The sequence below is a fragment of the Gymnogyps californianus genome, chromosome 29, assembly GCF_018139145.2.
Source record: "Gymnogyps californianus isolate 813 chromosome 29, ASM1813914v2, whole genome shotgun sequence".
In the NCBI taxonomy this organism is placed as follows: Eukaryota; Metazoa; Chordata; class Aves; order Accipitriformes; family Cathartidae; genus Gymnogyps; species Gymnogyps californianus.
Window position 1 is genome coordinate 1,017,589 of NC_059499.1, and position 25,931 is coordinate 1,043,519.

The 25,931-nt window shown below is 63.4% G+C and overlaps 1 protein-coding gene across 1 annotated transcript; it reads right to left on the reverse strand.

The window, feature by feature from the left end:
• Window positions 1-18: 18 nt before the first annotated feature.
• ARHGEF11 (Rho guanine nucleotide exchange factor 11) lies at window positions 19-25,431 on the reverse strand. The gene is made up of 42 exons (XM_050912249.1): window positions 25,400-25,431; window positions 18,383-18,418; window positions 17,042-17,133; window positions 16,391-16,502; window positions 15,015-15,063; window positions 14,858-14,915; window positions 14,106-14,284; window positions 13,908-13,979; window positions 13,561-13,680; window positions 13,271-13,325; window positions 13,115-13,191; window positions 12,502-12,639; window positions 12,244-12,318; window positions 11,836-11,937; window positions 11,288-11,386; window positions 10,658-10,700; window positions 10,081-10,177; window positions 9,828-9,950; window positions 9,493-9,516; window positions 8,895-9,039; window positions 8,521-8,641; window positions 7,953-7,982; window positions 7,423-7,552; window positions 7,102-7,281; window positions 6,621-6,668; window positions 5,922-6,109; window positions 5,666-5,812; window positions 5,121-5,200; window positions 4,789-4,914; window positions 4,576-4,693; window positions 4,033-4,211; window positions 3,865-3,940; window positions 3,453-3,620; window positions 3,200-3,287; window positions 2,982-3,083; window positions 2,613-2,701; window positions 2,286-2,522; window positions 1,895-2,164; window positions 1,192-1,284; window positions 509-723; window positions 172-358; window positions 19-80 (listed from the first exon to the last, which is right to left on the reverse strand). The coding sequence occupies exons 1-42, from the start codon at window positions 25,429-25,431 to the stop codon at window positions 31-33; spliced, it is 4,650 nt and encodes a 1,549-aa protein (XP_050768206.1). The 3' UTR covers window positions 19-30.
• Between the last annotated feature and the right edge of the window lie 500 nt (window positions 25,432-25,931).

Sequence of the window (25,931 nt, forward strand, 5' to 3'; positions counted from 1 at the left end):
GAGATTCCCCCCCCCCCATCCCCACTGCGGCTAAAGGCCGGCGGCACGAGCGGGGTCCTCGGCAAGGGGGGCTCTAGAGCCTGGAAAAGATGGGGAGAAGGGGGGGTGAGGGGGACGGGGGGGGCGAGGGGACGGCGGGGAGGGCGAGCACCGCATGGCTGTGGGTCTTACCTGGGGCGTTGGTGGCAGGGCCCTGCAGGCTCCGGAGGGCGCGGGACAAGGGGCTGTCACCGTCGGGACTGGGGGGCCGCTGGGACCACCCGTCCATCTCTGGGGCTGAGCCCCCCAAGGGGGTGGCGTCGGCCGAGGAGCTGCGCCCCAGGGACCGCAGGAGTTCCCGGTGGGCTGTTTCAACAGCCTGGAGGGTGTCAGGGAGAAAGGGTGCCAGGTCAGAAGGGTGGGCGCAGGTTTGGGGTCGAGGTCCACGTCACCCCCCCCCCCCCCCGCCCTCCATCACACCGTGACGGGACCCCCACTCCTGGCTTTCCCCAATTTGGGGGGCGCTCACTTTCAGCCTGTTGAGCTTCAGCGTTAGCTGCTCGATGGTGCGGAAGATGAGGTCCACGTCGCGGAGGGGAGCTGGGGGGTCCGGGAACCCCTCGGCGGGGCTGGGACGGGTGGGTGCCTCCTGCAGGGAGCCCCGCGGGGGGCTGGGGGGTGGCGCAGGGTCCAGGACTGGGGGCTGGGGGGGTCCTGCGGGCATGCTGACGTAGAAGTAGTTGCCTGAAGAGGGGATGAGCAGCGTTAGTGTGGCAGGGACCTGCTCGGGTGGGTGTTGGTGGCCCCCACGGGGGGGGGGGGGGTTGGTTTGCTCCCCAAGATCCTGCCCCCCCAGGCAGGGGGCAGCGGGTTGTGCCCCTTTGCGGCAGGATCCGGCCACAGCCCCGTTTCCAGCTCGCTCTGGGTCCCGGAGCCGGGGCTGTAGTGGCACTGGGTGTCCTCAGCCATGGGGACAGTCCTCAGGGACACCGTGTTGTCCCCCCCCGCACCCCTGATTCCAGGGACAGGTCTTCCCAAGTGACACCGTCCCCCCCCGGCAGGGACACATGTCCCCTTAGAGGACACAGCTCCCCTCAAGGGACATGAGGGCATCCCCTTGGCAGGGAGATGGGGACCTGGCCCGCCTGGGGACCCTGGGGACGTGGGGACACCCCGCCGGGTCTGGGGAGGGGATGGGGGGGGGCTCTTTACCATCTACATTAGCTCCGCCTCCTTCCTGCAGCTCAGTTTCTGATTGGCTGCTGCCTGGCGAGGGCGTGGCCTCCTGAGCACCCTCCGCCTGGGCTGTGCACCCCGAAAAGAGAGGGGGAGGGAGAGGGAAGGGGTGAGCAGGCCCCGCCACCGGCACCCATCACCGGCACCCAACAGCATCCTGCACCAGCACCCAATACAGCATCCATCAGCACCCCGCCACCAGCACCCCAATACCAGCATCCATCAGCACCCCGCCACCAGCACCCCAATACCAGCATCCATCAGCACCCCGCCACCAGCACCCCAATACCAGCATCCATCAGCACCCATCACCAGCACCCTAATACCGGCATCCATCAGCACCCCACCACCAGCACCCCAATACCGGCATCCATCAGCACCCATCACCAATCAGCATCCCACCACTAGCACCTCAATACCGGCATCCATCAGCACCCCATCACCAGCACCCATCAGAGCCCCCACACCCCTGGGGTGCACACAGGAGAGAGGGAGGGGTTCACCCGCACCCCTCGGCCCCCCCGTACAAGCGCCCAGCTCCAACCCAGCAGAGCTTGTGCAGGCAAGCAAGGAGCGAGACCCCAAATCCCAGCGAGGGGCAGGTCAGGGAGAGGAGAGGGGTCCCCGGCGCCTGCCCCCCACCCTGCCTGGCCGAGGACCCTCACCGTCGCCCCTCTACCTTTTCGGACGACTTTGTAGCTGCTCGGCTCCTCGGCAGCCGGACCCGTCTCATCCGTCTCCTCCCGGCTCGACCGGGGCTTCGTGTCCTCGGCGGCGCTCGGGGGCTCTGCCAGCACCTCCTGGGAGGCCGAATCCTGGCTGGAGAGCACTGAGTCCCACGCCTGGCCGGCACCCCCGATGACCGACGGCGTGGGCGTCACGTCGTCCTCGGGCTCCGCATCCCGACACGGCAGGAGCCTCCGTAGGATCAGGAGCCGCAGGTTCTCCACTGGGATGGGGCGTGGAGGGGAGGAGATGGGGGGAAGAGGTGGTTTTAGGCTTCAGCTCCCCCGGGAAGAGGCTGGCATCGCGGAGGGGGCCTCCCCGCCGGAGCTCCCCATGGCACTCACCATCCTCCAGCGCCGCCTCGGCCACCCCCTCTGTGCCGCCAGGCCCCGGGAGCGGCAGGCGCGTGGGGGGCCCCGGCCGCTCGGTTGGGAGGGGGTCAGCCTCCTCCACGTTGGCCCCCGCGGGCAGGGGGGCTGCGGGCAGCTCTTCCTCCCCTTCCTCCACCTCGCTGCTCACCGGCTCCTCCAGCAGCGCCGGGGGTTTCTCCCTGCCCAGGAGCACGGTGGGATTGTCGTCTGCTGCGGGGAGAAGGGGAAGAGCTCAGACCCATGTCCCGTTCCTGAAAGACAGGCAGGGTGCAGGCAGCAGGCAGGGCCGGGGGAGCTCACCTGAGGAGCAATCCTCTGCCTCTGCCTCTGCTCCAGAGCTGGCACCTCGGGACAGGATGGGGGAGACATCGGGGTCCTGTAACACCAGGCTGCGAGGATGGGGAAGGGGTGTTGGGCACGAGGCAGGAGCCAGGGGCTGGGGGGCAGCACCGACCCCAGGGCGGGCGCTGCCGAAGCCCCCACACAAGGTGCCAGGCACCCTGGCAGCCCCCCCCCCCCCCCCAGCTCCCCAGTGACCAGGGAGGACCCCTGTCCCCATCCCAACCGCCCTCCTGAGAGACCAGCAGCCTGCTGGCCTCGTCCCCCAGTGCCCACCAGCACAGGACTGGGCTAGGGCCTCGGCTCCCAAGCAAGGGCCAGGCTGCTCACCCGGAGGGTGCCGCGCGGGTGGGCTCCGGCGTCCGGCGCTTCGGGGGGAAGGTGGCATTCCTTGTGGCACTCTGCACCGCCTCCTCCAGCAACTCCATCCACCTGCCCGGCCGAGAGCCCCTCATCAGGTCCCCGGGGGGGGCTGCTGCCCCCCAAGAAGCCCCCACCCTGGGCAGGCACTGCCCATCGCTGCCAGGACCCGTCCCGCCAAGCCTTACGTGTTTTTCTCGGAGGACGTCAGTGCCACCAGCTCATAGATCTGGGGTCCCAACTCCGACGTGCAGATGATGAAGAGGGCTCGTTTATCTGCGCGGGGTGACCAAGAGTGATGAGGAAGGTCAGCGCGTGGCGAGGGCTTTAACCCGACCCACTGGCACGGCTGTCACCAGCACGGCTGCAGTGGGACATGGCCGGAGGACACGCGGTCCTCGCTGCCAGTGCCCGCAGCTTCTCCCCGGCCTTTCTCCCTACCTGTGGCCACGGAGCGGATGAGCACGGAGTTGAGCTTGAGGACGGGGCTGAAGGTCTGCTTGTTGTCCGAAGAGCCCAGCGCTGTCTTGCTGTGGCACTTGAGCACCAGTTTCTCATCCTGCTTCTGCAGCAGCACCAAGAGGTCTTCGAGGAGCAGCACGTGCAGGTCTGGGGTGGGAGAGGAGACGGAGAGCGGAGGCTCAGCCAGGGATGCGCTCACAAACCAGGTGGAACCTCCCTCCTTGCAGCCAGGAGGGACGATGGCCCGGCGGATGCGGCACAGGGGGGGCTAAGGTGGCCCCTGCAACGCTGCTGGGGCTGGGGGTAAAATGCCCATGTCCTGGGGGACGCTGAGGAAGCAGGGAGAGGTGTCCCAGCACTCCCAGTACCGGGCAGTGGGGAAGGTCCGTACCCACGGTCTTGTCCTTGCTGATGCGCCAGGTGAGCGGCCCTTCGTGGATCATGCGCCGGGAGGTGAGGTCCAGGCTCTGCGGGAAGCCGAGGGCGGCGGTGAGCATGGGTCGGGGCCGGGCAGACCCCCCGCCGGCCCCCCCGCCGCTGCCCGGGAGCTGGGGGCTACCTTGAACTCGGCAGCCAGTGGGTTGCTGGTCCTCTCCAGTGAGGTGGCATCCAGGCGTTTCTGGTAGCCTTCCAGCCGGTGCCGGTTCTCTGCTCGCTTCACCGCTTCGTTCACATACTTGAGGATGTCCCGGCACTGGTCCCGGGCTCGGCACAGCTTGTCGTGCTCCGAGGTGCCCACTGGGATGGCAGGGATGAGAGCGGGTCAGCGGGCAGCAGCACCCAGAGGAGATGGGGCTGTCCCCGTCCCACTGCGACAGGCTCCCAGCCGCATCCCGGGCACAAAACGCCACCGGCCCAAAGCTCCCCGCTGATGAGAGGGAGATTTTCCCACCCCCAGGACCCCCCCTGGCTTGGCTCTTTCTGCTGGAAAGGCAGCACGTCCTCCCCACCGCCCTGGGATTTTGCTCTGGACGGCAAGAGAGAAGCAGGAGCCCCACGGCAGAAAGCGAACGCCTCCTGCCAGCCGAAGGACGTGCTGGAGATGGGAGCAGGCAGCCGAGCGACCCTGGGGACAAGCCCCCGGTGCTCCCCCAGCCCCTACCCTCGGTGTGCTTGATGATGTTCTCCAGCAGCAGCGGGTACTTGGTCAGGCGCTGCATTTCGGAGATGATCAAGTCCTTGAGCTGCAGGCGCCGGCACTGCGGATTGCTTTCTGCTTCCTAGGGCGGAGGGAAGAGGACAAAAGCCCCGAGGTTGGGATCGGGGGAAGCCAGGGGAGCACTGGGGTGAGGAACGGCCCGGGAGAGGGACAAACCTGCATGAAGATCTGGAAACGGGTCTCCTTGCGCTGCTTGGTTTTGATCAGCTCTAGGGCGATGGATTGGTAAGAGCAGAAGTCAGCAGCGACCTGCTGGATTTCCTCTTTGGCCAGGCCGTCGAACTGGGGGGGGTACAGGGGAGAACTGGGCTCAGGCACCCCCCCAGGCTGGGCCTTGAGCCCCGAGTCTCCCCAAGCTTGTCTCCTCCGAGCGCAGCCATGGCCAGAGGACGGTGTGACAGTGGGGTCACCTCTACCTCCCCCTAAAGATGTCACCTCCTCCACACTGGGGGACAAGAAGATGTCCCTGGGGGCTCTACCACCCTTACCCGAGACAGCATGAGATCCCCAATTTCTTTGATGATTGGTCCTTCTTCCCGGAGCTTCTTCATGGATTCGGAGAGAGAATCTGAATGAGGATGTGAGAGACAGACAGGACTCACGTGAACGGGGCGCCGGGGCCACCCACCACTTGTTGGTGTAAGCACCCACTGAGCTGCCTGCCCGAGAGGGGCCCTGCCGGCTCTCCAGCACGGGTGCAGGCAGGAGGGGCTTCCATCGCTGCCTTCACGGACACAGCGTGTCAAGGAGCGTGACACCCAAAGCGTGCTGTGCCAAGGGCTGGGTACAGAGCAGGCGTCCCAGACACGGGCATTGGCAGAGCCCGGAAAAAACAGGCTCTGGATCGCTCCCAGGAGAGGGAAAGGAGAGGCCAGAGCAGCGAGATGGTACGATGCCATCAGTAGGGCTGGTCCAAATGGTGGGTGACCACACAGGAGCCTTGGGCAGCCGTGGGCCACGTGGGCAACCCTCGGCTCCCACTGCAGGGGGGTATTTCCAGGGGAGAGCAGGATCCGAGCGGGAAGAGGCTTACTGTGGATTTCTATCAGGTCAGGGAGGTTGGGGAAGAGGAGCGCCAGCTCTTCCCGGGACAGCAGGCTCTCCTTCTTCATCCGCTGGTAAAAGAGGAGGTCGAGGACTCGGAGGATGCGGAGGTGAGACCCTTCGGTGGCAAAGAGCTCTGTGCGAAAGGCACAGGGGTGGAGAAGTGCCCAGGGGAGCCCCGCGGTGCTGGGGTGCGCTGCCGGGGGGGGGTCCCTCGCATCCCTGGGATACCCCATGCTCCTTACCGTTGATCACCTCTTGCCGGTCGATCTCCTTCTGCGGCAGGTTGGCCACCAGCTCCCGGCTGACCGTGTGCTGCCAGTTCTGGGAGTCCAGCTCAGGCTCCAGGTCGGAGAGCTGGCCTTGCTCATCCTCCAGGAGATGAGGCAGGAAGGGGTCCACGCCGAAACCCAGGTTGGGCGACTCGATGCTCCTGGGAGGGTGAAAGGTGGCGGTGGGAGTACTCTGCAGCCACCCGCATCCAGCCAGCCCACCCCACAGCGCTCCCAGTACAGCCAATATCTACCTGGGCCCTATTTCGGCTTGAACCCGGGGCCTTCAGCACAAGAAGTACAAGCCTCTGACTCTTGAGCTAAAAGACTAGGTCCCCCAGCAGACATCTATATAGGTCCTTTAAGCTCCTGCGTGAGACACAAGGGAACAGAGGTGCCCCCTCGCCCCAGGAGGATGGAGAACTAACAGGGGACTCCCTCCCGGGGGCAGCCCTGGGCATCGCCTCCCCTTGTGCTCTGTCAAGGCTCACTTACGGGGAGGGCAAAGCTAGGAAGGCACAGATGGAGCCCCTCTGACCCCCAAAGCGGGGGGACAGCCCCGGCACACCCCTACAGTGACCCTCCTGCTCTGAAGGAAAACCGGCCCCAGGGACCCCGGCCGGCTCGGGGCGGCGCGGTAGAGACGGCAGAGACCGAGGCTGGGCCACTCACCTGCGTCCCATCTTCGGCGTGTACGGGGGGGTGGGATTTTCCAGCGACCTGGGGAGGGATGGGAGAGTCACCCTCGTGTCCTGACATCCTGGCCCCTCTCCTCCCGGTGCCGCACCCCGCGGGGCAGCACCCGGCAGCGTTTCCATAAGCCCCTCCAGACGTGGGATCGGCGCTACTGGCTGCAAGAGGGGTTTGGGGCACAAATGGGAATTAAAGCCCAGTTCTCTCTGTTTTCCCCTGGCAAACGTCGGCCAGGAGGCTCTGCAGGCAGCTGGGTGCTGTGGGGCCGGGACCACCCTGCTCTGCGTGGCTGGGGCTTGACCTTGACCCACAGGCTTAGCAAAAGCTTTCCCAAGAGACAGCGTCTCAGCCCAAGGGGTTCAGCTTTCAGACCCTCGGCCATCCCAGCTCCCCTTTGAAGACCAACATGCCCAGGAGAAGCCAGGTCCTCCCTTCCCGGGGCTTGGACGGCGTCTCCCACCTTGTGGACAGGCTGGAAGCGGAAGATGATGCCGACTGGTGAAGTCTCGTGGCCTCGGCTGCGGCATCCATGTCCACATCGCTACGGGATCGAGGCACGTTTTCTGCTTTCCGGGATTTCTTCATCTCCTCCCGGCCTTTCAAGCTCTCCGAGCGGCCCAGCTTGACCTCGGTGCGGGAACTGCAGGAGGGAGACAAAGCCAAAGAACAGGCTGAGCCTGGTGGGACAAGCAGGGATGTCCCTGCACACGCAAACCCGCCAAAAACTGCCGTGGGACCCCCGAAAGCATGGCCTGCCCCCCCCCGCATCCCCCTGCCCTACCCGTCCGACTCCAGCAGGTCCTCAGGGAAGCTGCCGGTGGAGAGACGCTGGGTGCCGGGCTCCTGGCTCTCGTAATGCTGGTTGTTCTCAAAGTGCTGGATGATGTTCCTCACATTACCGGGTTTGACTGCTGGGGCAAAAGCAAGGAAGCAACTCCAGTGAGACCGGGCTGTGCGCGGCTGGGTAGGAGATGCCGGTGCTGCCGCCCACCCCAGGGCACCGCAGCCTCGGCAGAGCACCGTCCAGCTCGGGCTGCGGAGGCGAAGGTGCCAGCGGCACCGCAACCGCTCACCGAGGGGGCTTCCCCGAGGCCGGCTGCTGGTTTCCTCGGGGAGATGTGCCGAGCAGGCGCCCGGGATGCCCGCGCACTGGATGGGAACAGCCGGCTGCCGCGGGCAGCCCTCCTCCCGGACCCCACGGCACCCGTCCGAGCCCACCCCAACACCCGGTGCAACAACGCTGGGGTAGCTTGGGGGGACAAAATAAAGCTAAGCACATGAGGTGAATGGCAAAAAAAAGAGGCCTTTTACCTTCAACAGGGGACAAAGGGACATGAAATGCTGAAAGGAAAAACAAAAATGAGATGTCAAATCAATCCTGCATTTCAGCAACGAAGGAGGCAAAGAGGGAACGTGTGAGCTAACGGCATGAGAACTCAAAGCAGAAGGGGAGAAGAGGAACACAGGCACACACACACGTACACACACGTGTACACACACACACACATACGTGCACACACTCGCTCTCCACCACCTCAGCCCCCCCAGGAGCTGTGGCACTTTTAAGACACAGCAAGCAGCCTGTAAGCCTGCAGGATGGGGTACATAAGATAAATTTGGGGGGAGAGCTTGGCTCTGCTCCCTTCCCACTCCCCTCAAAGCCACGTGGGAGCACGGATGGTTGAGACAACAGGTTTCCAATGAGAGGCTGGAGGAGAGCAGAGGGTGGCTGACGCGAAGTGCCTGCTACCGGGTGAACGGGAGTCCCATGGGTGCCAAAGGCCACCCCGACGGCCCCGGGCACGCAAACGGCTGCAGATCTCCTCCAGGGAGCAGGGAGGCTGGTGGGTACAGCACCCCAGAAGGCCCCGATACTCACTGCTCTGGGAGGAGATTTTGGGCTTCCCGATGTACTTGAGGATGGGGTTGCGCTTCTTGTCTTCCATGGCATCCTTGTCCTTCTTCGTGCTGCTGCTCTGTTGGGACACCCGAGAGGAGTACTGATAAAAAAGCACGTCACCACGTGGGCCCCGAGGGTGTCCCCAACTTTCACCGCGCTGGCTGAACGCTGCGGCGTGAGCCATCGGGGAAGGGACGGGGCCAGGATCTGGCTCTGCCCTGGCGCCAAGCGGCTCTCCAAGGCATGAGAGGAGATGGGGATCCCTGGAGAACCCCTCCCCGGGTTGCCTCAAAAGATCCAGCAGCAAGAGCCTGGCCCCAGGGCAGAGAAGCGGCTGCCAGCAAGCCACCCACCTTCTTCGTCTTGGGGAAGAAGGGCAGCCACTTGTCCCTGTCCGGGAGGGACTGGGCCTTCTCGCTGGTGCCGGCCACCCGGGGCTCCCGGCTGCGGATGCCTGTGTGGTTCATATACGTGCTGAGGGCAAAGGCCATGGGGGAGCTGGAAGAGAGGAGAGCGTGAGGCTGGAGATCCGACACCAGGACAGGGCACCGCAGGCCAGGGGAGACTATGGGGGAGACCGGGACATCCCATGGGGTTCTTGGGGGGAGAGAGGGTCCGTCCATCCCTCCCCAGGCAGGAGAGGATGCCCGGGTGGGGACGCAGGGCGAGTGAGAAGGGAGGAAAGGCAAGAAGCAGTGCAAGAGGGCGAGCTGGGGTGGCAGGGGCTGGCAGGGGGCCGCACCCGGTGCACCAGGACCCCGAGGTAAGTGTTCACCCTTCCCCAGGGCCAGCCCGAGAGCCCACGGGGATATGCCTGGCATGGGGAGAGGGTGCCGGAGGCCAGCACGGGAAGGGGATGCTCCTGCGACTCCTCTCCTTTTGCCTCCTCAGCTAACAACTGTAAGGCAGCCGCATCTGGACGCGCTCCCGCTGTGCCCCGGGGCCACTCACCTCCTGTCCTCTTCATATTTTGACCTGGAGAGAGAGATGGGGAGGGATCAAAGAGCTTGTTTGGAACAGGCTCCTCTACTCAGCCCCCCCGGCAGGGTGCTCGCAGCACCGAGCCCTCCATCCCACCGTGCCCCCTCTGCCCCTCACCGCACCCAGCGCCTGCTCCAAGCTCTCCTTCCCACCTCCAACGGCAAACACGTGTGGATCAAGCAGGATCAAGGAGCAGAGCTAAGCCTGCGTCCGATCCCCTTCCCCACATCCTTGCCCCAAATCCAGGCAGAGAGGCGCTCCCCCACACGCAGGGCAGGGAGCCTCCGCGGTAGCCCAGCACTCACAGTATGTCGCCCAGCTGGGCCAGCTGCTTCTCGGCCACTTGCCGCTCCTTCTGGGGGTCCCCGTCCAGGTCCAAGAGGTCGTTCTCCCCGTACAGACTCCCCAGGCCCATCGTGCGCTTTGTTCTGCGGAGGACAAAAGGTCAGGGCCGTGAGCCCGGGCACCAGCCACCCGCCGCCGAGACAAACCCCGTGCAGCCAGCAGCACGGGCAGGAGCCCGTCGAGTTCTGCAGGGCACCCGGGCAGCTGCGTTACCTGTAGTCCTGGATCTGCTCCTGTATCTCGGGCATCACCATCTCCTGAGCTTCAAAGAGGGCAGCTCGGACATCGTCTCCATTCCGCAGGCGAGTCTCTGGGGACGGGAGAGGAGAATTGGTGTCACCAGCCATGCTCAGCATGCAAGGAAGGGCGCAAGGGATCTTCTGGCAGCTTCAGGCCCTTGGGCAGAGCAGGGCAGGCAGGGAGACCACAGAGCCTCTCTGCTGGCCTCCCCCTGCCAGAGCGCAGCCCCTTTGCTAGCTGGTTTCCAGGCTGGGACAACCTGTCCCACATTTTGCACACCCAGGCTGAGACATCTGCCTGTAAAAAAGACCCCCAGGACCACCAGGACCGAGCTGGGGAAGAGCTCAGGAGCCCCAGTCCCAAACCTCGGCACATCCTCTCTAAGAGGGCAACAGGCAGAGTCCTGCAGAAGTCCTTTGGGATCCTGCTTTGGCGTCCTAATGAACAGCCCTTGCTCAGGGCGAAGGTGCCGGCGACGCCGGCCGTGCAGACCGCGGGTGCTGCGGCAGGCCCTGGGCCGTGGCACACGACCTGGGAACCCCTCACTCACCGATCTCAGCCAGGAGCTGCTCAGACACTTTCACTCGGAGAGGCTGGGGAGGAAAGGCAGAACAGAAGAGTGGCTCAGCACCGGTTCACTTTCCCCGTGCAGCGAGCAGGGCTGGAAGGAGCTGGGGATAAGGTGCACAGGCCAGAGCCACGCTCAAACCAGCGTGGAAAGGGTGCCCTGCGCTCCTGCACCATCGCCCCGCGGCAATTTCTGCAGCCAGAGAGGCGAGAGCTGGGGATCTCACACACCAAGCGCCCAGCACCCAACACACGACCCTCTCCGGAGCAGTGCAATGGGACCCCGCTCCCTCCGAGGGGGCACTGGGCCCCAGCAGCACTAACGGGAGCGCCTGGAGCCCCGTCCTCGCTGCCAGAACCCTCCTCTCCTGCCTGCGCTGAGCTTGCAGGCACCGGGGCAAGCCGCAGTTGTGCAACGCGTGGGTACGTTCCTTACGCAACTGCTTACACCGATGCGGAGGAACCAGCGGCAACAAAGCAATGTCAGTGGCAAAAACACCATTAAAAAAGTTATCCCCATGCAAGGAACATGACACCTAACGCTGGCTTTCCAGCTGATCCCCTGCAGGGACGAGGACTTCCGTGCAGGCTCACAGCCGAGTCCTGCCCTTACCGCGTTCCTGTCCAAGAAGATGTTCCAGATGTCCTTCCCCAAGACCCGGGAATCCTTGGCGGTCGTCTGCTGGCAAACGTCGGCGCATAAGTAGAAGAGCTGCAAAAAGGAGAGAGCGGAGGTGGGCAGCGAAGGAGAAGGAAGGTTTAGAAGCGGGAAGGGGAAAGGCTCGGTACAGCGGCGCCCGTACGGCCATGGAACAGGAAACGATCGCTGGGGTCTGGGGAGGGCAGCACCCCTCCGTGCCACGCCTGGGAGGAAGGGGAGGAAGTGTAACCCTACGCTGTGTTTCCCTCTCACGTGCACACACAGCTGTGGGAACCACTGGCTGGCAGCTGCCTGCAGCAGGCAGCCGGAGCGCAGGCAGCTGCCTTAACCTCAGGCAGCCTCCTGCAAAAGGGCAACGCAGATGGGTTCAGCAAACCAGCGTCGCCCTGCGCTCAGCCGGAGGAGAAGGGGATGGTGCCAAATATGTCGCCCCGTCTGTATCATCCCCCCCGCCCCGCCCTGCTTGGTGCCTGTGCCGGTGACACCGGCGGGTCCCTTACCAGGGGGCTGGGATCTGCTTGGGAGAAGATGTAACGCAAGAAGACCCCCAGATGTGCCGGCCGGGATTTCAGCTTGCCCAGGTCCTGGAAGAGGGAGTCGCACTGCGCAGAGAAGGGATCGGAGGAGAAAGAACGAGTTAGGAAGGAAAGGAATTAACTCCTCCGGATCAGGCCCATCCCACAGCTCAGCACCAGGGTAAATCTCCAGCTCCCACCCCCCTTTCCTCACCCCAGCCGGTCACTCGCCTCCCCCGGACCAGCCCGTCCCTGGATGTCCCCTGGGAGGATTTTTAAATGCCACCAGGCGCCAGGGCATGGGGGCCCACAAAGGGACCCGTGTGGGAGGGGGACAGCCCTGTCCCCTAAGGAGAAGGGGACAAAACCCAAGAATACTTTGGACACCGTTACCTCGTTATTGAAATATCCTGGGTCATAATCCTCCTCTGGCCCGATGATGAGGGGTCGTCCTGTCCGGTCCAACCCCTGCCAGGGAGAGGGGACAGAGTTCGGAGCGAGGCGCCCGGCTTTGGGGGGACGCCTTCGCCCTCCCTGCAGCATCCCACCCTGCCAGCTCCCGAGGGAAGCTCGGACCACATCCGATCGGGTCGAGCACCCATCAGACGCCCTGTTCGTGCAGCGGGACCCCTCCACCCGTCCCCAGCTCACCTGCTCAGCAGAGGGGGTGAAGGGGGTGTCGGAGCCCTGCCGGCGATGGTGCTGGAAGAGGCGGGCGGTGATAACCGGGGAGGTTCGCGGGCTGTCCAGGCCGTGGTCGGAGAGGATGGAGTTGCGGTTCAGGGAGATCTGCTTGGGATGGCAGCGCAGGTGTCAGGGGACGCGGGGCGTGGGGACGGCCAGGCTCCACGCCGGGGGCTGACGCCGCCGCTCACCCGCTCGGCAGAAGCACTCGGGGCCATCTCGAGAGCAGTTTCCAGGTCAGAGACCATAATGGGAGGCAGGCCCAGGGAACTTGGAAACCACATAAACCCTCTAGGGCCACCAGAAAAACTTTAGGACCACAAGCCAGAAACTTGGGGGTACCCTTCATTTTGGGGCAGTCATGCCAGGCTAAGCATTACAAGCCCGAGAAATTCAGAGCCAAGACCGCATTACAAGAAATTCAGCTTCTTCAGATGGCAAACAAATAATTGCGATTGCAACGGCAGGTCCTCGACTCCTAAGGAGGCACAGACCCATCCATCTGGGCTTTCCTCCCCACTCCCAGGGCCCAGCAGAAGCTGGGGTGGGCTCCCCATGGCCGCACTAACCCCGCTCTCACCTCGCTCACGGAGGGGAACCGCTCCGTCCCGGACTCCAACCCGCTGTCACCGTCCTGCGAGTCCAGGGAGAGGCGTCCTGAGAGGAGAGGAGAGACTGACCCGCGTGTTCAGGAGACGAGGACGCGGGGACGGTCCAAGTCACCAGCACAACTCACCTTCCGTCACCCTGAAACCGGCCAAGCCGGAGTCGCTGCACAGCCGCCCCGAATCCTGCAACGCGAGGAGGTGTGTTGGACCGGTGGGATATTCCCCGGCATGTGGGGACACCCAGGCGTGGGGCCAGGGATGGGCCAGCCGCAGCGGCTCCCACCGCAGCAGGTTTTGGAAACCAGGGATGTCTCTGCTGCTGTGCCCACCGCCTTGGAAGGGTCTCCCCAGGCTTCAGAGGGAGCCGGGAGGATGGCAGGACCCCTGAACCGGGGGTAACCCCACTAATTTCACGTACCATGGAGCCACCAGTCTCCTGGAGGATTTTGAGCTGTAGCTGGCTGACCCGCCGGCGCGCTCCCTCGATCTGCTCCTCCACCGCGGTGGCAGGGTTTCGACTGTACGCCTCGTAGAAGCGCTGAGCGGAGAGACGAGAGCGGACGCTCACACCGGCCCCAACCCCGTAAGCCTCATCCCACTGCTCACGAGGAAATGGGGCTGAGCGGGTTCGGTGGGACGATGGGCTGAAGCACGCGCGGGTCACCGTGTGCTGCAAGGGCTGGGAAGCCAGGACAGCACCGCAGCGGCACCGAGGGCTGCTCCGCTGCAGCTCCGCAGAAGAAAAGAGCCGTGCCGCCGCCATACCTGTAATTCTGCCTCCTCCTGCCGCAGCATGTTCCGGAGAATCTGCGTCGCGTGCTTCTGGACTTCGGGGTCCTGCAATTTCGGATGGATGCAAAGAGACGGGCTGAGCTTTGCCTTCCTCCCGCCCACTGTGCCGGGCGGCAGGGGGACAAGAGCAGGGCGGCACGGTGGACGGCTGGGTGGGAGCCAGTTTGCTACCTGCAGGGGCTTGGGGTCGGTGATGCGCTGCGGCGGAGGGAGCGGCGGTGGGGGAGGCGGTGGGGGACAGGCGGGGGTGACGCGGGGAGCCCCCGCCGTGCTCACGTCTTGCTGAGAACTGGAGAGCCCAACCGAGGGAGGAGGAGAGCCCAGGAGGGTCAGAGCGACGTAGGCACCGGCTGGAAAAATTCGGGAGTGGGAAAGGGAGGGTGAGTAAGACTCTCATTATTCACTCTCTCGACCTAAAACATCCGATGGGCATCACAGCATCGGGGTGGGCACGTCCCTGTCCCGGTCAGCAGCGAGGCCACCTCTGCCGTGGCGTGTGCTACCCTGGCCCACCCTGCAAACACCCACTGGAAGGACTGAGACAGGTTTTCCCATCTTTTCCCAAGAATCAAGACCTGCCCTTGGGTGGGATCCTGTGGCCTCCCAGGCTGGGGAGGAACGAGGTGCCCCTCTCCGCGCTGCAAGGCTCGTGACCAAGGCTGTAAACACTGATTTGTCTTTTTAGGGCCCTGCTACGGGGCAGAGCATCACCTCGCGGGTGCAGGAGGTGGGGGCCGGCTGCCACCAATTTCACCAATTGCCCGATGGAAAAGTGCTCCTGCACACCCGCGCTGCCTCCTCCTGTTTCACCCGCAGCAGCCCGGGCACGATGGAGCAGGGCGGCCGGACAGAGCAGCCGGCCGGTGGGGCTGCCGGTCACCCGGGGTGAGAAGGAGCTGCCACAACTCCCTGGCAATACTCACACTTGATTAACTTCACCACTTCGAGGTGAGAGCTGTTGGTCACCATCGTGCCGTTCACCTGGGAGAGGAGAGAGGGGGTCAGAGAGGCTGGCGGGGGGGAGCGGGGCGCACGGCCCCACGTGGAGAAGCAGCGGGGACGACAGCCGGGGATGCTCACCTTGACTATCCGGTCCCCCTCCTGCACCCCGGCTCTCATCGCCGCCCCCCTGTGACACAGGGAGGAGAGACAGGCATCAGGAGGGACGAAGGGGCAGGAGACGGAGCCAGGGGCTCCACTCCCGCCTGTCCCAGATCGTCCTGGCACATTCTGTGCCATGCGTCCTGCCACGGTGGGGACACGGGGACCACCAGGCACATATTTCCCATGGGACAAGGCTAGTGACCAAGCTTTGGGTGCTTTACGCACAACACCCAGCACACATTCAGCTCACAGCTCATCCAGACAAGCCCTCCTCTGCTCACCCAGCCAGACCCCAGCCTTTTCCATCCGTCTTGGGATGGAAGAGGGGGCCCCAATCTGTTATCCCACCATCCGGGCTGGCTCCAACACATCTAGAGAGCCACCACGTGCCTGGATCCAAAGGCAGGAGCGGGGCCCAGGAAGAGCAGCACTGCTCTGCCTCCTCTCCTCCTGCCTGCTCTTTAACAAAGCTGCCGAGGTTGGAATACATGAAAAATCCGCTTTTCCTAAAGCCAAAACCAAGAGGAAAATGTTTCCATGAGGTTCAACTCCAAGCCAAGGGCCTGAGAAACGGCAGCGAGCTCCGAGAGTGGAAAGTATACTGGATTGTTCGGATTCTTTCGGCTTTAACAGTCTCGTTATTGGCAAACGAAGTGAGCGGGGAGAGGGGGGACAGGACTCTGGGCTGTCCTGCACCTGGGGACCCCGGCCCTGTCCCCCCAGCCAGCCTCGGGGTGAGGGGGCCGATGTGGGGGGCTCCCCATGCAGCTCCAGTTGCAGGAGAGAAGCACTCCAGCGCTAACCTGCCCTTGAAACTCGCAGCGTTTTCCCTTTCCTATATTCTCATTTTTCCTGGCTTTCGGGCTAGAGGGGGGGAAGGGGGAGGAGGTGGGAACATCCGCTGTAAAATAAGCAGCTCATTGTCTATTTAAATTGCTGCTCCAAGCCCTGCCACCCCGCAAAGTCATTATACAGCAAAACCGGCAGCGTCTCCTGCAGCACAGCGCCAAGAGCAGCGAGCTGCTGAATCTGTGTTTACCCAGGGCTACAAAAGGGAATTCCCCACCCACCCACCATCAGCAGCTCCCTGGGGTTGGACAAGGAGCGGGGAGAGCGCGGTGGTTTCGGGGAGCTTCCCCAAAACGCTTCCCCCAAAACCGCCTTCCTTCTCCCCAGCAATCCTGTCCTGCCCATCCTGGCCGATGCTGTAGCGAGACCCCAACCCGGCAACGCTTAGGAAGGAAAACCCCTTCTTCCCATGTTTTCTCACAAGGGATGTGGCTTTGAGCGGGTGAGGGGAGCCCCGAGGCATCTCCTGCCTCCCCTGCCCTCACCCTGCCTGCTGCCAGCGCTGGCCCCTCTCACCTGGCCGCACCGACTGCACCAGGACGACACGGTCCCCACTGACGGTGAAGCCGAAGCCATGCTGGTCCTTCTGGATGATGACGCACCGCTGGACCAGACCTGGGGAGGGAGAGGAGGGAGAATCAGTGAGGCTCCGAGCCTGGGGTGTAGGCTTGGCTTGTGGGGACCCCCCGGCCGCTCTTGGTTTCAGGGGCTGCGGCTCCTGCCGGCTCTCCCGAGCCAGAGCCGGGTGCAGATCCCCCAGAGTCAGTCACCTGCTGCCAGACCCCAAGGGCACGGCTAATTCGTCCTCACCCTACGAACCCCTGGCGCGATGTCCCTGCTGGGACCCATTCTCCTGAAAACAGGGTGCCCCGGCGAGCACGGGCAGGGTGGGAAGAGCCCCTGTCTGCGGGCAGCGGGAGCATCATCCCTGGCCCCGCTGGGCTGCGTCGCTGGCAGCCGAGGAAGGGTCCTGCCCTTCCCAGGCACGTGCAGCCTCGGCTGGGTGACTTTGGGTGCTGCGAAGGGCACAGGAGCCCTGTCCCCAAGGGTGCTGTGAGGACTGAGGGATGTGCCACCAAGCTCCCTGTGTGGACAGGGTGCTAAATGCAGTCCTCAAGTGCAAAAGAAGCAGAGGAGGGGGCAGGAAAACCTACCTGTGGTTTCGGAGGAGTCGGAGGGCTGGCGGCGATGCCCGGGAGACCTCCGCTCTGAAGACGAATCACCCAGGGAAGACAGGCTGCTTAACCTGCGGAGGAGGTGGAGAGGTCAGGGAGGGGGACGGCTGGACGGAGCCATCCTCCGGCTATGGCTGGGAAGAGGGACAAAGCCATCCTCCGGCCACAGCTGGCACCGGGGACGGCTGGATGGAGCCATCCTCCAGCCATGGCTCCTTCTCGGGCTCGGGAAAAACAAATGCACGGAGGTGGAAGGCAACGGCAGGTAGCATGGGCGAGTGCTGCCCGTCCCTCCAGTTGCCTGTCCCCAGACTGCCTTGGGAAAAGGTTCCTCTCCCTTCACCACCACCACAGGGCTGTGGGGACAGCCCCAGAAGAGACCCCGCTCGGGGCCAGGACCCGAGGTCTCATGTTTGCCGGCAGGGAGGAGCGGCGGGGGCTGCCCAGGGCGAGCAGGGCTTGGGGAGAGCAGCGAAGGCGGCCGGCGAGGGGAGAGATGCATCATGCAGCGCAGACAGGACGGAGCTGGGCAGCGGGTCTTTACCAGGCTGCAATGGGACTGATGGAAGGAGAGACATGAAGCAGCGAAGGACGGGTGAGAGAAAGACAGACAGACAACGGACAGTTACTTTACGGTCCTGCCCTCTCGCTGAGCCTTGCTAAGTCCTGCAGCAAGGCTTTGGATGCTGGATGGGCGCATGGGCTGGGGCTTTCTGTGCATCGAAGGGCACAGCACATCCCCTCGCTGCCATGCTGGAAGGACTGCGATAGGAATGGGGGCTCGTCTGCACGGCTTTTTTTAGCCCTGGTGTTTATTCTTGACTGGAGAAGTCAAGGCTGGGCAGCCATCCCTGCGAACGCTGCTTGAACAAGACGGTACCGGCAGGCTCAGTGTGTGGGCAGGAGACCCATGAGCTGCAGCCAGAGGGAATAGCATGCCGGAGCAGCCCTCAGCCTTTACCCCTCCTCGGAGGCCTGACTCTGCCTCCAAACCCGGCTCCATCCACAAAATGAGGGCCCTGGAGCGCTGCCTCCCCTTCCCTGTGCCCCTCCATGATCCCACACCATCCCAGGGACGAAAGCCCGGCTCCGCTGTCCTGTCTCTCCTCCTCCCAACCAAACCAGCCACAGCTCTCCCCCATCGGGGTAGGGCCGGAGGGGTCAGAAAGCAACGGGGCTCAGAAAGCAACAGGAAGAGTGAGAAAATGAAGGTGCTCCTGGTGGGAAGAGCAGCCGGTCTCTGCCTTACATCCCGAAGGCTGCGCTGAAGCGAGGGTGCAGGATGAGAGCACAAGCAGCCCCGTCCCTGACCCCGCTTACCTGGGCAGGTGAGGCTGCCTCTTGCTGCCAGGTTGGCTGCCGGGGAGGACAGAGACAGGGGTGGTGGCGGTGAGAGGTGGCACGAGGGACACCCGGAGGACAGCGGTGCGGGGACAGGGAGGGGGAAAGAGGAGACGAAGGGATCAAGAGGCAGAGGTGTGACACACGGCACAGCGACAGCACGCTTACACCCCTCGGGGAGGGTGGCAGGACCCAAAAACACCTCCCTGCGCCCGGCACGGCCTCGCAGCACCCGCCGGGGTCGGGGCAAGATTTGCCTTCGCCGGTGCAAATCCTCCTCCCGGTTTCGCGCCTTCCTCTGGATGACGGGGATGGGGAGGTGTCGATCCTTGGCATCGCCCCCCCCCAGCATCACCCCCTGGCATTGCCCCCGGCATCGTCCTTTGGGCAGGGGGGCTGCCTGGAGGCAGGCTGGGGGAAGCACAGGGGGGTGTCTCCTGGGCAAGCATCCCCCCTGGCAAGCCCCCAGCTGCCTAAAATAACGTCCGCAGCGAACGTTGCAGGACCACGAAGCTGGGAGAGACTTCTCAGCCCTTTGTGGGGGCCGAGCAAGAGGGTTCACTGCAAAACCACCCCAGGAGGATGCAAAGTCGGAGCCCACAGCGGCATAAATCCAACAGCCCCGCTGCTGTAGCCGGTTCCCGAGGTGCAACAGCTCCCTGGCTCCTTCCCTGCTCCAGGGAGACGAATATTAGGGAACACCTCATTTAAGGTTGCCCAGGCAATCTTAATCCAGACCCGACCCGTGCAACTGTTATGCCACAGCCTTTAATTTACTCGATTACAACCCTCGCTCGCCAAAGCGAGGGATAAACCAGGACCTCGGCGCGAAGGAGCCTGAGCACGGTCACAGCCCAGGATGGGGGCTGCGGAAGCGGGGACACGGCCGAAGCATCCCCAACGGCTTCCCCAGGAGCTGGGGGCAGGGGTGGCACTGGTCCCCCCCGTTTCAGAGGCAATCCAAGATGGGGACCAGCACCGTTGTCGGTCGAAGAGGTAGGTGCAGGATTAACCCCGCGGGATTACCCGGCAGCCAGGCGGAGGGTGCTCGGGGCAGGTCAGACCTGCTGCTTATCCAGGCCAAGGAAGGATCGGCTCCTCTTTCCGCATCGCCCCAGATGCCAGGACTTAAGGCTCTGCTGCACAACGGAACAGTCGTTAAGCCTCTTCGTTAGGGGAAGCTCCCCTGTACCCGACAGTGCCATGACCACGGGCGGCTGAGCCCCACAGCCCGGCCAGGAGCCACCAGTCCGACACCAGTACCACACAGGGAGATGCCAACCCCACACCCGTGGCAGGAGCCCATTTCCATTCCGCTCGAAGGAGCCGGGCCAGGGCTGGCTTATTGCCGTCTAAAAGAGTAGTTTAATTCGGCTTTGCATAAGCTCCTTCCTAATTGACTTACAGAGAGCCAAAACATGCCATTTTAAACCAAACGCTGCCAGCTCGACGGAGACCTGACCCTGGTGCCTGTTTCCAGCCGGGGAAGCTCCTTTCGGTGCCCTGAAAGCCCAGCCCTCCGGTTTTCCTAAAAACTCTAACTCCAGAGCCCTTGCACGATGCCCGAATCCCGCAACCGCCCTTGACTCGCCCAGTCCCAGCGCCGGTGCCAGTCTCCGACCTATGTGCCACCCTCCGAGGTTTCTGCTCTGAGGTTATTTTCCCCGATTTTGGCTACTTTCAGTTAAATCACGGCTATTTGCTTTTCATGAACACACGACGGGAGCAAGATGCTCTGCCTAGCCTGCCTGCAACGGGGGCAGGATGGGAGAGGGCAGCACGGCGGGGAGCGAGGGCAGGGCACGCCAGGCATCCCGGCGAGAGGCAGCCAGCCAGGCGGAGGTGGGCACAGCCAGGGAAAAAACAGGAAAAACAAAGAGGAAAATAAAATCATCACGCAGGCTGAAGAGCAAAGCCCGGCACAGGCGCTGCCACCTCCGGAGCCCACGCAGAGCAAACATCACAATTAAAAGATTAAGAGAGGAACAGGATCAAATCCTCAAAGAGGGTCAGCCTCCAGCCGGAGCTTTGCAAAATGCTCTCTCCGAGACCGGGAGCTTTATTTTTTTTTTTTCCCTCCCAGGTCTCCAAACGGCTGCTCCCTGTGATCCCAACTCCCAGGAAGAGAAAACGTTTTGCAAACAGCCGGAGCCCGCACCGGCATGCCTGGAAAATCCGCTGCCTTTTGAAGCGAGCGGGGAGGCAGGTAGGGCCAGCGTCGGCCCATCAGCAGGAAAAGTTGCAAAAAAAAATAGAAATATATATGGAAAAAAGGAAAAAAACCAACAAAAAACCACAACTTGAAAAGGGAAATCAGTGTCTTGGTGGGATGCCTCTTGCAATTGAGTCACTGCTTCCACCACAGCCTGACGCTACGGTCTGCGCTGCCGGTAGCACCAGGATTACCCGACATCTCCCGTGCCAAACCCTGCCGCCGGCCGCTCTCCCGGACAACAGCCCCGCAGACGGTTTCACATACTGGTATTCTGGGGACAGGAAGGAAGGAAGGAATTTCAGCTAAAAAAAAAAAAAAAAAAAAATAAAAATGATTCAGCTTCCTCCCCTTCCCCCTCCCCACGGCACGGCAGAGGGAAAACGCGTTGGCCCGGCTGCGTCCAGCCCCGACGTTCCTCTCGCTGGAGCAGCTCCAGCCTTGCAGCGGAAAGCCGGCCGTGCCGAGGATGCCCATCTCCCGGGGACGTCCCTCCGCATCCCCCCCCCCCCCCCAGGCTGGGAGCGGGGTGTGCATCCCCTGGGAATGCTCGCTGCTTCTCCGCTGGGGACGGAGGGGTTGAGGCTCAAAGCCGCCCGCTGCTCCTGCTCCGCAGCCGACCCATCGACCGCTGCACGGTGACGCATCGGGGAAGCTTGTAATTATGCATCTGCGTCTAAGTTTGCACGGCGAGGCAGATTTAAACCTTGCTAGGGTGTTGCGAGCAAATAAAAGGGGGGAGAAAAAAAATAATTTCTCGACATTTTTGGCCGCCTGCAGACGCAGCTTATGATGACACCCCCCGTCCCCGAGGAGATCTGGGGTTTTTTTCTCATCTTTTCCCACACAAGAGCGCACAACAGGTTTCCGACTCCCAGCCGGCAAAGCACGTCAGAGCCCGCGTGAAGCGCGGGATGAGAGCAGCCCTCCGGGGACTTTTGGCCGGTGTTGGATCAAGAGCCCGGTGCCTCCATCCCCGCCGTGCCAACACCGGTGCATTTGCAGGCTGTGACCCAGCTCCTTCTTCCCGGCAGCAGAGCCGGGACCGTCAGCGCGCTGCCAACCCCAGGGGTTCGGCAGGGCCGGGGCAGCACCGCCGGCAACACGGCGGCCGGCCGGCCGAGATCCGGCGCGTCCCCGTGGCACGCAGGCTACGTGCGACTGCCAAGCCACCCTGCAGCTGCTGCCCGTCCGCCCGCAAATCCACGAGGCTGGAGTCATCCCGGATCCATCTGGGGTTTATGCAGCAAAGCTTTTTCCTTCTCTCTCTCTCTCTCTATTTTTTTTTTTTCTTCCAAGGGAGAAAAGCAAAGCAAAGCCTCAGCCCTCAGGAGGCAGCTGGTAGCAAATTTCATTTTGCAAATCAGATGCAAAGTCCCGCGTACGCGCCACAGCAAACTGAATTTAAATCCCCGGATTCCTCCAGCAACTTTGTTGCAGCAGACAGGGGATTCTGCAAAAGCTTTGTTTAAATGAAGACTTTTAATTAAATGGGGGGGGGGGGGAAATTAACACGACGAGCACAGCAGCCCTGGTTGTTTAATGGCGCAGCAGACTCCATTCCCCACATTTCTAATTGTCTGTGTGCTGCAAATTTTTGCAATGCCAATTCCCCATGGGGAGGAACGGAGGCTGAGCACGGGGACAGCTGTGATTTCGGGCAGCCAGTCGGTTACGCAAAATTTGTTGGCTTTTGCAGTCACGATGCCCGCCCAGCTCGCTGGGCCGGGGTCCTCCTGCACCGCTCTCTCCCGAAACAGCCCTGGCAGCTTCTATAAGGGGGCAGCCGGGGAATGGAGACCCTAAACAACCCCGGCTCCACTCCCGGAGACGGCTGTGGGAGCTCCCGAGCAGGATTAGACCCAAAAAGGGACGGAGACCGGAGCGCTCTGCCTGGCAGAGACCAGCAAGAGCTGGGGAAGAGCACGGAGGGGCTGCGGGAGCCAAGGCGGGAGGCGAGGAAGGGGTGAGCAAGTATTTACATCTTAATTAGATAATGTTTGCAAAGCACTTTGCGCACGCACTCTGCTACATAAATGTTAAGTATCATGACCCGCTACCAGCAAAGTTAGGCCAGATCAGCACCAATCCTGCACACCAAAAGCCCTTTCCTCCCACAACATTTCGTTTTAAAAAGTGTGTGCCATCCTTCCCCTCCTCGCCTGCAAGAAAACCACGGCGAGGGAGCGCGGAGGGAGTCCGACGGGGAAAACGGAGCCGGGATCCGAATTCCCCACCAAGGAAGATGCGGTTCACACGCAGCGCGGGGCCTAGCTTTTCCGGGAATGCTGCCGGAGCGTGCAGCGAGACGGGCAAGGACCGCGAGCAGCTCCAAATCACTCCCAAGCTCTCCCCGTGCCGGGCAGTGTAATCATTAACGGTGCCACTCATCTCCTAGAAAACACAGACTGGCAGATCTGGTTTGTCCGGCGCTGACGGCGCTTTTGGGGTGCGAGATCTGTAGCAGCGAGCGAGATACGGAATAACCTACCCCGAAGGGATGTTTTCTCCCCAACCTTCCTCCTAAATAAAAGCCGCGCACCTCGCAGCGGGGAAGATCGCGCCTCTTTCCACCAGTGGAGCTCGGGAACGGCCGCTCTCAAAATCCTTTCCTCCAGCCTCCCCATGGGCTCCTTCGACGATTAAAACCGTGGCAATACAAGAGGTTAGAGAGCGGCGACTAAACCCACGGACAAGTCACGTCCCCGCAGCCGGACGGTGCTCGCTGGTGATGCACGGCTCCTTCTGCATCTCCTAACACCACAGGAGGAAGATCTATACTGGTATGCACTGGTCTGCCTCTCCCGGGAGCCTGCCTACTTGCCGCGGGAGCTGCCTGGACATCGATGGGCTGCAGGGACCAGCGGGCCGAAGGCCTATGCCCACCCCAAAGCCATTGTTTGCTTGGCGGTGGCAGGAGGGCAGGGGCTGCTGGCATGTTTTTAGGGGGGAAAGTCCTCACATTAACTCATTTGCAAGTCATTTTTGTTGCTGAAGAGCCGTGCCACCCAGCAACGAGTGACTCCTGGCTCGGCCAGGGCACTTCAGGTGCCTGACCTTAAAGAGCGGAGGAGACCGCGGCTATTTAAAGAGCAGAGAGAAGTCTTAAGCCCGGTAATGACGCCCTGCAGCTCCCCGAGGCGGGGAAGTCGGGCAGCAAGGCTCACACGGCGTGTCCTCGCTCCGACACGCCGCCGGGACCTGATCCTGCCGCTTCCCTGCTCGGGATGGGAGTGAAATTCAGCAGCTCCTCAATTTCTGCTCCGGAGGGGCTGGCTGCGAACAGGCAGAGCCTCCTCGTTGGTCTCGTGGCCGGGTTCTCTGGCTAATTAAGAGTTACACAGAGGGAAAGCGTGGCGGGGTGGTTTTGTGCTCCACCCCGGCCCCTGCCTCGCACACTCGCTCTTTCCCCCAAACCAGGAGAAAGCCGCGCAAAGGGCTCGTTGGCGAAAGAGGTGGAAATACGCTGCCTGTCCTGCCAACGAACACACCAAACCACCTTTCGGCGCAGCGGCGTGTGCCGAGAGCCCGCACCGAGCATCTTCAACGCCGTCGGCCAGGGATGTCTCCAGCCGATGCGGCATCGCAGCCGCCCCTAACACCCTGAATCGGCTTCTTCTGGGGCACGGGGAGCGAAAAGAAAACCTTCTTTTCGGCAGAAAGCCACGGCAGCGTCACGAATAGGCGAGATCCACGTGGAATAGACACTGTCGCATCCCTGTGGCTGGACCGAGGGTCCCAGCTCACGAGCCCGGCCGTGCCAGGGATACAGGGAAGCTCCTCGCCCCGAGGCAGGGCAGTCACAATCCACCTCCATCCCTCAAGTCACCCCAAAAGCAAATGGGGTTTTTCGGAGGCTTATTCCCCCGGCTTGTATCCCTCTGCCACGCCATTCTGCTTGGACCCCAGGCACGGATGCGAAGAGGGGTCTGAGCCGGCTGCTGAGGAGCGAGGTGCCCGTTTCCAGCTCCCAAACGTGCATGGACCTCCATCTTCGCGTGCACAGAGCGGGGAAGACGCAGGCAGCGCTGCCTACCTGGGACCACGCTGTCCAGAGATGGGGAGGGGGACAAGCGGGACCCTCACCGGCCGCTTGCCCTGCCATTCCCAGGGCAGAAGGCAAACACATCCCGCTGGGGTTTAATTAGCGTAATTGCCTGCGAGGAACTGAGCCCTGGTGAGGATAAGATGCCCCATCCACCCCAGGGGTGCGCCCCCCGACCCTAAAAGCCCACCTGAAGAAATTCTGGTTAAAACTGAGGCTATTTGGGGCAAAACGCTCCCGCTGCGCCTGGGGAAAGATATTTTAACAGCGCAGGAGCGATCCCGGGATTTTCCCCATTTCTAATTTCGGCCACATTTTCCCACTGGTCAGACACGGGTTGGTTTTGGGGTGGGTTTTTTTTTTTGGCGGGGGGGGGACACGGACACCGTAAATGTAGCCCGAGCATCGCGGCGGGACGGGACGGGCCATCCCAGGGTGATGGAGGGACGGGGCGGGGGGGCCAGGGAGGGCTGAGACACCCCCACCACCACCACCACCCCCCCGCGGAGCCGGAGGGGCTGCGGCCTGCCCTGCCCGCGTTCCCCAAAACACAGAGTTTCACCCCAAAACGCTGCTTTTTCAGAAGGGACCCTCCGGCTGCGGGGGGAGCTGGGGGGGGGGGAGTGGGGGTCTCCCCGCCGCCCCGGGCCCCGCTCCCCCGGCTGACAGCCGCCCAGAGGCCGCGGTGAGCTGCGGGCCCCCCCCCCCTCTCCCCGGCCCTCCCCGGCCCCCCACCTACCTGTCGAGGGCCTGCGGAGGCCGCACGCTCATGGTGCCTCGCCCGCGGCCCCCTCGGCGGTCAGGGCGCGGGGAGCCGCCGCCCCGCTCCGGCCGCCACCATCCCCGGCGCCCGGCGGCGGCTTCGGCGGCCTCGGCGGGGCCCGACCCCCCGCTCCGGCGTTGATTCCCGACCCGGCTCGGCTCGGCGGCGGCGGCGGCGGCGGCGGCGCGGCCCCCCCCCTCCCCCGACCCGCCCGGCGGCGCTGGGGGCCGGGCCGAGGGAGAGGCCTACGCCCGCTCCCAATCCCCGGGCTCGCCCGGCCCCCGCCGCCGCCGCCGAGGGGGCAGCGCCGGCGGGGGCCGTGCGGGGGAGGAGGGCGGTGGGGCACTGGGGGGGACGCGGGGAGACGCGGGGGGGGACGACCCGCGGGGACCCCCACGGGGAGACTCGGGTGTGGGGGACCCACGGGGACAGCGTGGATAGGGGGGACCCCCACGGGGAGACCCGGGTGTGGGGGACCCACGGGGACGGCGTGGATAGGGGGGACCCC